The 9,519-nt window shown below is 35.9% G+C and overlaps 3 protein-coding genes and 4 non-coding genes across 7 annotated transcripts; all 7 read left to right on the top strand.

Moving 5' to 3' along the window:
• The first annotated feature begins 104 nt into the window (after window positions 1-104).
• On the top strand, window positions 105-1,402 carry atp5if1b (ATP synthase inhibitory factor subunit 1b). The gene is made up of 3 exons (XM_056477007.1): window positions 105-241; window positions 776-888; window positions 1,051-1,402. Exons 1-3 carry the CDS (start codon window positions 173-175, stop codon window positions 1,190-1,192), a joined length of 324 nt encoding a protein of 107 aa, XP_056332982.1. The 5' UTR covers window positions 105-172; the 3' UTR covers window positions 1,193-1,402.
• A 402-nt stretch (window positions 1,403-1,804) lies between these two features.
• On the top strand, window positions 1,805-4,584 carry rpl13a (ribosomal protein L13a; the record flags this gene model as incomplete). Its single annotated transcript, XM_056477278.1, has 7 exons — window positions 1,805-1,891; window positions 2,549-2,621; window positions 2,706-2,771; window positions 3,441-3,542; window positions 3,749-3,834; window positions 4,007-4,066; window positions 4,333-4,584. Coding segments are annotated over 7 exons (684 nt in total), but the record flags the coding sequence as incomplete, so codon positions are not given.
• Window positions 2,385-2,472, top strand: LOC130245127 (small nucleolar RNA Z195/SNORD33/SNORD32 family). Its single transcript, XR_008839291.1, has one exon. It is a non-coding gene; the product is annotated as a small nucleolar RNA Z195/SNORD33/SNORD32 family (small nucleolar RNA).
• LOC130245129 (small nucleolar RNA SNORD50) lies at window positions 3,292-3,367 on the top strand. Its single transcript, XR_008839293.1, has one exon. It is a non-coding gene; the product is annotated as a small nucleolar RNA SNORD50 (small nucleolar RNA).
• Window positions 3,589-3,664, top strand: LOC130245130 (small nucleolar RNA SNORD50). The gene has a single exon (XR_008839294.1). It is a non-coding gene; the product is annotated as a small nucleolar RNA SNORD50 (small nucleolar RNA).
• On the top strand, window positions 4,131-4,209 carry LOC130245128 (small nucleolar RNA Z195/SNORD33/SNORD32 family). The gene has a single exon (XR_008839292.1). It is a non-coding gene; the product is annotated as a small nucleolar RNA Z195/SNORD33/SNORD32 family (small nucleolar RNA).
• A 93-nt stretch (window positions 4,585-4,677) lies between the features above and the next one.
• commd9 (COMM domain containing 9) lies at window positions 4,678-9,475 on the top strand. Its single transcript, XM_056477006.1, has 6 exons — window positions 4,678-5,164; window positions 5,257-5,382; window positions 5,972-6,111; window positions 6,205-6,239; window positions 6,341-6,444; window positions 8,840-9,475. The coding sequence occupies exons 1-6, from the start codon at window positions 5,114-5,116 to the stop codon at window positions 8,975-8,977; spliced, it is 594 nt and encodes a 197-aa protein (XP_056332981.1). The 5' UTR covers window positions 4,678-5,113; the 3' UTR covers window positions 8,978-9,475.
• The last annotated feature ends 44 nt before the right edge of the window (window positions 9,476-9,519 follow it).

Raw genomic sequence — 9,519 nt, 5'->3', positions numbered from 1 at the left:
CGATGTACACTAGCTAATTAATAAAAATTACTTATTTTTGGTTAATAGCGAATGTAAGCGAGTATACACAGCGCTCACCTGCATTACTACAGTAATGGTACGTTCCTGTTTTGAGTCGACGTTACAGACAGCAGCTCACGCTCATGTCAGTGCATGTGTAATCACCAGAAAAATGGCTAGGTTTTTGAACAGCAATATCAGGAAGTTTTTAACAACACAGATCCGGATGTCGTCCGATCAGGTAGATATTTATACGATGTTTCGCCCAAAGACTTTCTGTAGCCTGCTAAAGACAAAAATGATTTGACTGTAATTCTAGTGCTATGTAACACGCAGTGTCACTCGCAATCTGCTCTCAAGTACTCCGTCAACTTTTACTTTGTCTTAATGTTATCATATGTTAGTTTTACGTTTTAAATACTACGCTATCAAAATATGTCAACACCGAACCGTTTTAACCCAATAAATAGATTTCAGGGTGCCCTTGTGTTGTGACCCTTTGTTTACATTCAGGAAAGTTCTACAATCTTTGTGCTTCATCAGCAAAACTTGCTATTACAGGATGTATATATATATATATATATATATATATATATATATATATATATATATATATATATATATATATATATGTTGTATATACACATATATATTTCCTATATATACACTGTGCTTGTCAGCCTATCAGTCACCAATTACCTGTTGTAGAGTAATAAATTGTTTTGTCTTGTGCAACTCTCTCTCTCTCTTTCTCTCTCCTCTTTCTCTGATAAAGTTAGGTGAACTGGGGAAAGGTGCTGGTAAAGGAGGTGGTGGTGGAGGTGCCGTGAGGCAGGCAGGAGGTGCGTTCGGCAAGAAACAGGCCGCTGAAGAGGAGATGTACTTCAAGTGAGTGGTTTTGCTTGAGCTTATTTTGATAATTATGTAATTGCTCATACTTGATATCTACTGGCCATTAGCTGAGTATTATTGAAAATAATTAATTGAACAGTATAAAGCAACCTAAACCGTTACTTCATGACTTATTCTCTCATTGTATCGCCTTCACAGGAGAAAAGAGCAAGAACAGCTGTCTGCTCTAAGAAGACACCACCAGGAAGAGATTGACCATCACAAGAAGGAAATCGAGAGATTACAGCATGAGATCACCCGCCACGAGAGCAAAATCAAAAAACTCAAACATGATGACTGAGGCATTAAGACAGATAATGCAACACATGGATTGTGAAACTGCTGAATATTTGTAATTGCTTTATTTAGTAAACAGTAAACTCTGTGATCTCAATTATAAACGCATGTTATAATACAGATATGGTTATATGACTGAAACAATACATTGTGTATGAACTCAGTGCATTTTTCCTCTTTTGACAATAAACAAGGAATTGTCTCGAATGTAAAAGTGTGTCTTGGTATCAATACGTTTGGTGAATAAAGTTAACTATTGGTTTAAGAGCTAAATGTATCTGTTTAACTGTAACTTTCAGTCAAATTATTAATTCTCAGCACTTTTCTTTGAGGTGTCCGACAACATTTATTTTAGATGTGTCATCTGACCAGACAAGTTTATCACCCAATAATGTATAAATATGAGAACTGTTAAAATATGCAGTAATGCTGGATCTCAGGATCAGACTGAGAAACACTGTTTTAGAAAATGTTCGAGACACGATATTATTAAATTGGAATATTTTAAAGGCCTTGTAGCTCATTAGAGCTCCAGCTGATGGCAGTAGACATAAATAACAAGCATTACAAACGCCCTCTGAAGAACAGTGAATCCTAACGTCATTTCCGATGACGTGTAAGCTCCGCCCTCGCCCCTGTCTTTTACGCCAGGCGGCCCCGCGTGTCTTTCTTTTCCCACATCATGGCGGACCGATTCAATAAGGTGCGTTCGAGGGGCACAATTTACATTCAAATATCTGGCGTTTCCTCACGGAGCGAATGTAGTATTTTGTGGGTTATATGTAGTTGATGTCAACTACCGCTTTTTTGCGTAATTTGGATAATACCCAAAACCGTAGAACTATATTTTTGGGAAAGAAAAGTGTGTGTGAGATCACGCATGATGTCAGGCTGGATGTCGCAGGCCTGTTAGTGATCGTAACACTCGTGGTGATGTAAAATCCGGAGTAGCGTTGATGCCCATGCCCAGGTACTCTACAAATCAACTGCTTGTGTTTTAGGATACAATTTTGCGTGTTCACCGTTTGTAGGCCTTTCTCGACCAGCGGCGCAGATGGGCTTAAGTCCTGCACTGGTGTCCGGTCCATAGCACGCATTGCTCTGTTGTGCGATATTACCAACATTATTAAAAGTTTGTTGGTGGCGTCATAATATGCTAATAATAATAATAAATTTGTGGCTAACGTCAAATGCTTTTTGTCGATGACGAGCTCGCAACCACAGTTAAGTATTCGAGTTTAACGACCATGAGAATACTTTACGTGCACTACCATCTGAGACAAAAAGCTAAATAGTTGAAATTCTTAAACCTGAATAAGGTAGCCTGATTATCTAAACAATTGGTTTTATTTATTACCAGGTTCTGATCATTGATGGCCGAGGCCATCTACTCGGTCGTCTTTCCGCTATTGTGGCCAAGCAAGTGCTGTTGGGTGAGTTTACATTAAGGCAGATAAGTTACAAAGGTTTTTTTACCAAAGTTTTTGGTTATCTAACTAATCAATCTGTATTTGCAGGCCACAAAATTGTGGTAGTGAGGTGTGAGGGTATCAACATCTCTGGAAACTTTTACCGCAACAAACGTAAGTGACCATCTGTAAGTGTTTTGGGGTGTGTTCACTTGTTGTTTTGGTCCAGACTGAAAAAGATATACTTGCCCTGCTTAACTTAATCTCACATTATTCTAGTTAGTCCCCCCTTCTGCCCCAAGTGACTGGCCTAATATAGTTAAGTTTAAAGTGTTTTTTACTTCACATGTTTAATTGTGTTGAACTTATAAAGATGTTATAGAATGTAAATGTAGCAAAACTGCATAAAGATTTTCTGGTTGTGCACAAGTGACTATGTGCAGCAAGGTAGCTTGTTTAATAGTATCAGGTGATCAAGCTTTCTGTCCTTTTTATGGTCCAGTTTAATCACACCATGTCTTTTGGTTTGGATTGTATATTTCAGTCTAAAGTTTTTGTAAGTGGACTGGTTAATCTGTCTTTTTTGTGAGTATACACATGCTCAAATGACTATTCACTTTTAATTGGACCAAAACTGCTGAATGTGAACATGCCCTAAAGCACTTTGACATGTGATACTGAATTGCAGCATTTCAAACCATGATGAACTCCTTTATCCCGAATCTGAGCCTAGTTTGATGATACCAATCTACGGATCTGACTACTGAGTTTGAGTCTTGGATCATTTGTAGTCAGTTAAGTACTGTTTAAGTTGAAACTAAATGGGATGTTGTGTTTGTGCAGTGAAGTACTTGGCTTTCCTCCGCAAGAGAATGAACACCAACCCTTCCCGTGGACCATATCACTTCAGAGCCCCCAGCAGAATCTTCTGGAGGACTGTAAGAGGTGAGATCTATCTTTCTGTTGTAGAAGCAAGCATTGGCTACGTTTCAAACAATGATGAACTCCTTTATCCCGAATCTGAGTCCAGTTTGCTGATACCCATCTACGGATCTGACTACTGAGTTTGAATGTCACTGATTCTGTTCAGTTATAGCTTTACAATGGATGAGTAGCTGATGATTTTTTTTCTCTCTCTCTCTCTTTATCAGGTATGCTTCCACACAAAACCAAGAGGGGTCAGGCTGCTCTGGACAGGCTGAAGGTGTTTGATGGCATCCCTCCACCTTACGACAAGGTAGATTTCTTTTGGTCTTTAACAATTTCACAGGTTAATACTGTCAATGATGCCACTTAACTGCCTTGTTTGAGTGTAAACTGAGAACACAAAATAAACTGAGACATCTCCACATCTAGAAGTCAGAAATAGGTCTTTCTCTTGGTTTCTGATCTCTGATTGTGTTCCACAGAGAAAGCGCATGGTAGTCCCAGCTGCTCTCAAGATTGTGCGTCTGAAACCCACACGCAAGGTGAGTGCTCAGCCCTCCCCTTAATGTCTTAACCTAAGTGTTAAATATGATCTGAAGTCTGCTTTTTGTCAGTGATGTTTTTCCACAGTAAGTATGAGTTTAACGACCATGAGTCCACTTCATGCACTACCAGCTGAGACAAAAAGCCACAGATTTGAGCCATTTTAGTTTTATAAAGTCCAGAAAGCTTGAACCAATGTAGACTTGTCTAATACTTGTGTTAGTGCTGCTTGTTCCCCATTGTAATTTTCCCTGTCTTTCACTAGTTTGCCCTGCTTGGACGATTGGCCCATGAAGTTGGCTGGAAGTACCAGGCCATCACCGCCACACTGGAGGAGAAGAGAAAGGAAAAGGCCAAGCTGCGCTATTCCAAGAAGAAAGTTGAGATGAAGCTGACCAAGCAGGCTGAAAAGAACGTTGAGAGCAAGATCGCAGTATATACTGACGTTCTGAAGAAATATGGTGTTCTTGTTTGAGCTGTTCCTGCAGCTTGTCAAAATAAATGTTTATAAAAACTATGGTCTTGAGTGGGTGGTTTGTGTTTTAGAACTGAGAATCTATAAGTTCACTTCCAATGACATAATTGGTTTGAACACGGGTTAAGTGCTAGTGGCTCCGTTCTAATATAAATGTTTTTGTGTATGAGTTTAAGCAGTTGTCCTAAACTCATTGACTAATGTTTATAATAATAACTGTTAGATTGCATTTCATTTGCCATGTTTATAAAATGTTTTCTAATCGTGTTCTGTCCCTCAATGTTTTTCAGTTTCGCTAAATGCCTTACAAAGAATAGTAAATCTGGCCCTGTCTATTTTGATGGCTGACTAAAATCTGAATTTTACAAGATTTGTTGAATACATGGGTTGTGTTTTATTTTTAAATATGGCCTAATAAAGAAGCTGTTCCTTAAGATCTACACACACACCCAAAGCTAAATCAAGGCCCGAAGTCGCCGTATTACCGTCTTTAGATGACGTTTCCGCTTTGGGTCTTTTATTTTGACACCAGACCAAATCGTGAATTCACGTGACGGTCTCAGTATCAAACATGGCTTTCATTACAGAAGAGCAGTTCACTGCTTTGCAACTGCTGTTAAAGGTAGTGTAATTTAATTTACTGTTTTGTAAACGGCTGTTTCATTTGGCTAGACTGAACTGTCGCGTATTCTGCCACCTTTTACTTTGATTCAGGCTCCGTCTAAAGATGCTGTTCGGCAGATCTGCACAGAGAGTTTCCCAAACGGAGCCTTCAAGACTCAATCTGTAGTGGAGAAAACTGCTAATGCTCTCTCTGTGTCTCACAAAGAAGCAGTCCAGGTGGGTTCAAGCTTTTATATGCGTTGATTCCTCCGGCTAATGTGTGTGTTTCATGATGCTTACTAATGTAATTGGTGGAACAGAAAATGCTCGTTTGGTCAATACAACAGTGATAAAAGTTAACACCAGCAATGATAATTTGGTGTTTCATTTGTGTGAGAAAAATAAAAGATAATTCGATAATAGTGTATTTCATTTTATATATATGTGCTATGCTACTTTATAATAAAATTGTGAATGTTTATTGAAATTGTATTTGTTTATTTATTTATAAGTGTGATCATTACCATGTTGACATGATTTTTCCATTTATAAATTGTCACTATTACAAATGTTCTGACAACCTTTTATTTCACCATGATACATTTGTAAAGGACATTAGCAACTCTATTCATCCTTTAAAACATTTTTTACAAATGTTTCCAGTTAAATTGAAAACATTCTAAAAGGCTTAATGTAGCTTTAAAAAATAATGTAGGTATTTTTGGTCTTGAAATATCACCTTCTAAATGTATTGAGCCAGATGGTAAAGCCATGTAATGTTTTTAATGTTCCTCATGTTAATTTTTGTTTTTATATCCCTTAACAGTTGCTGACTGCATTTCACACCCTCTCACATCATATTGTATATCATAACTTAACATCTCCGGAGCAGATCCTGTCAATTTTCCCAGAATCATTCCACTCAAACCTGAAGAACCTGATCACCAAAATTCTCTTGGAGAACAGGTAGATTCCTCTTCAATCTATGTTTTAGATTATTAGATTAATTAATAATATACTCTGAGTGTAAAACCTTTCCTCTTGTGATTTGTTTCTTAGTGCCAAATGGAGAAGCGAAGCTCTGGCAAATCAAAGTGAGAAGAATGCAGTTTTTATTGTATTACAATGAATGTGTTGCTTGATGTTTGTGATTCATTATGAAACCATTCTGAAGATAAGATGTGTGTTTTAATAGTTTCGCTGCCAAAGCTGGTGGATATGGAGTGGCGAGTGGACATGAAAACTGCTTCAGACTCATTGAGTCGTATGGCTGTGCCAACCTGTCTGTTACAAATGAAAGTAAGCTGTGGATATTTTCAGTGCTGTAATCTATATTTACATTAATATGCCAAATTAAATACTATTAATTGCCGTAAGACTTTGATTCTGGTTTAAAACTGAATTTTGATTAGTTCAATATGATGTAGTCAGATTTCTCTTTAATACTTCATCCAAAACTGTAAACAGCAATATAGAAAACAATATAAAAGTTAAAAGGCTAGATTAAAGTTAGCAATTAAAAGTAATTTTTATATTAAGATGTAAATAATTATATTAATAAATTATATAAATTTACTCATTGTATAATTCACTTTATGCCTATACTCCTGCACCTTGGATTATATTTACAATAGTTTCATTGAGCTGGTCTCTACCCTCCACTCATAACCTCATTTAGGTAGATAGGTTTATTTGTCCCCTTAAGGAAATGAATTTGCAGCATTATTAAAAGGCATCACACCAAAGACAGCGTTTTCACATTCAACTTTATAAATATTAGAAATAAATAAATAAAAATAATAATTAAGAAATAAATAGGATAAATCATAATAAACAGCCCAACTGACTTAACCTCTTCTTAAGGTTATTTATCTATTATTTTGCCCGTGGGACATAAGAAAATTTTGTCCTGTTATTTGATACTGTGGGAAGTCAGTATCTTCACCCAAATGGAAGTGAAAGGAAGAACTGATTGGGTCAGCCATAATACTCAAATGACTGTAATTGAGTAGTTTTTCTCAGGTATTGTAATTCACTAAATGGTTTTTAAAAATGTGTACTTTTACTTTGCCTTGAGTACATTTTTAGTGCAGTATCAGTACTTTTATTCCACTACTTTCCTTCAACCGACAGCCACTACTTTATTTTTTTTTGTCTATAAGGATTGGCTCAGTAGAAAAATCAGTCGTGTGATTCCTGTCCAATCAAATCGCGCATAGACAGTAAATCATCATCATACTGAACAATTCAATCACAATTCTAATCAAGACGTGCGATTTATAAATGCAGAAAACCATTGGAAGCATCAAGTGTCCAAGAAGATGTTAAAATCTTTACATGCAGTTACCCACAGACTGTTTAGACTGCATGTCTCTGAGGAGAAGAGGAAGGATGATGACTGAAATCGCCAAATAGTCTTAAACAAGAACTAAATGCTCTACATAATGTTACATTTACACACACATGCACAAAATGCACATAAACGCAATAGCCTATCACAGCGTAATGCTCAGTACTCATTACTCTTGACTACTTTTAAAAGGTCTACTTTTTACTCATCCTTTGAGTAATATTTACAACAGATACTTTTACTCAAATTGCACTACATTTTTAGGCAAGTTATGGTACGTTTACTTGAGTATAATTTTTCAGTACTCTTTCCACTCTTTGTAAACGTTTTCAATGCTTGGTACTTTAATCCCCACCAGTTTACTAGAGTTGGTGACATTTCTCCTTATACTCTCATTACATTGCTCACTCGAAAGGACCTTTTCTTACCTTACACTATCTCATAAAGTTGTATATACATATTTTTATACATTGTTATTTTTTTATACTCTTGTTATTTGCACTTCTGGTTAGATGCTAAATGCATTTCGTTGGCTCTGTACTGTACTTTGCACAATAACAATAAAGTTGAATCTAATCTAACAGAATATATTTAGAGTTCCTTATTTTTTGTAAATAGAAAATAAAGTGTTATTGTGAGGACAGAGCATTTTTGGGACATTCTACCAGAAACTTACATTTTTACTTAAAGAAAATGTGACAGGGCCTGACTTAAGCTTGTCGTTTAAAAAACCCCTAAAAAACAACAAGCATAAAATCATACAATTTAATGATAGAACGCATCCTTGATCATTGTCAGTTTCTCCATCAAATGATGTCACTTTTGAGTCATAGCCTTATAGGTGTATTGCTCACAATTTAAGTTAAATTTAATGCAAGTTTGACAGGACTGACAAAAACATGGGGACAATGGTAAAATAGCATTTATTTGTAGAATTTATTTATAATTTCATGTTTTTAATCAACTGATGTGAATGATAACCACTTAAACTTGCTATTTCTGAAGTTTTTTTTTCTAAACGGTTTTTAGCATAACAAAACTAATAAAGCTGTAGGTTCAATTGAGCTGAGGACAAGAAAATGACAAGGGTTGTACATTTTAAAGTGTTTTTGATAAAGAAAACAAATCTGAGAACCTAATGAAAGATATATTCCTTTACAGAATAACTCGCAGAAATCAACCATCAGTGTATTTTAGAAATGTTTGGGATGAAATACTTTTTATTCACTGTATTTTCGTTTTTATTTCAGGGACAAATTATGTATGTTTCTGGTATAATGTCCCTTTTATAAGACTAGAAAACTGAATAGTGTGTTAAAATAGCTTGTGTTTTTGTGTTTGTAGCTTCAGGACACTCCGTGCATTAGTGGTGGTCCCAGTGAGTCTACAGTAACAATGGAGCTGAGTAAAGAAACGCTGGACACCATGATAGACGGTTTGGGTCGCATTAGAGATCAGCTCTCTGCAGTGACGAGGAAGTAGAGCAGAACAAGAGACGCTGCACCTTTACCTGTCTGTGGACATTCAGATGGAGAATGGTGGAGACTGGAAGAATCCTGCAAATGTAAAAAAAAAAAAAAAAAAAAGACATTAAATATAGTCTTGGCAGATTCACATTGGGAAATAGTTTGCTCTTGTTTTCTGTTTTATTTCATGTTTATAACCTATTTGAATGCTGTTTTTTACTAACGTTTCCATTCCAGAAAATCAGTTTTATTGTTGTGATACATTTTCACAACAACAAACTTAACAAAAGCCTAATAAATTACAATTTTACTCTGTTAAGTGGATTTAAATACTTTTTCAGCTTACCACTGGCAATAAATGGTGTTTCTAAACGTTAAAATAGTTGCTCTAGTAGTTAGTAAATGACATTTCCAGTGTTTCATTTTATGCATGACCATGAGAGGCGCTGTAAACGTCAATCTTTTATGAATCTGTGAAATATTTCAAAATAAAAGTGTGAGACCCTCTGAGAAATATCGCAAAACTCTAAAATAAAATAAAAGATGAAAGTTGATGGA

The sequence above is a fragment of the Danio aesculapii genome, chromosome 17 (assembly GCF_903798145.1).
Source record: "Danio aesculapii chromosome 17, fDanAes4.1, whole genome shotgun sequence".
Classification (NCBI taxonomy): domain Eukaryota; kingdom Metazoa; phylum Chordata; class Actinopteri; order Cypriniformes; family Danionidae; genus Danio; species Danio aesculapii.
The sequence above is the reverse complement of the archived record's forward strand: the minus strand, read 5'-3'. Positions and strand labels throughout refer to the sequence as shown.

Coding starts and splice junctions, on each gene's coding strand:
- atp5if1b (XM_056477007.1), top strand. CDS start 173: ATGGCTAGGTTTTTGAACAGCAATATCAGGAAGTTTTTAACAACACAG. Junction 242..775: donor TCCGGATGTCGTCCGATCAG/GTAGATATTTAT, acceptor TCTCTGATAAAG/TTAGGTGAACTGGGGAAAGG. Junction 889..1,050: donor GAAGAGGAGATGTACTTCAA/GTGAGTGGTTTT, acceptor TCGCCTTCACAG/GAGAAAAGAGCAAGAACAGC.
- commd9 (XM_056477006.1), top strand. CDS start 5,114: ATGGCTTTCATTACAGAAGAGCAGTTCACTGCTTTGCAACTGCTGTTA. Junction 5,383..5,971: donor CTCACAAAGAAGCAGTCCAG/GTGGGTTCAAGC, acceptor ATCCCTTAACAG/TTGCTGACTGCATTTCACAC. Junction 6,240..6,340: donor CGAAGCTCTGGCAAATCAAA/GTGAGAAGAATG, acceptor GTGTTTTAATAG/TTTCGCTGCCAAAGCTGGTG.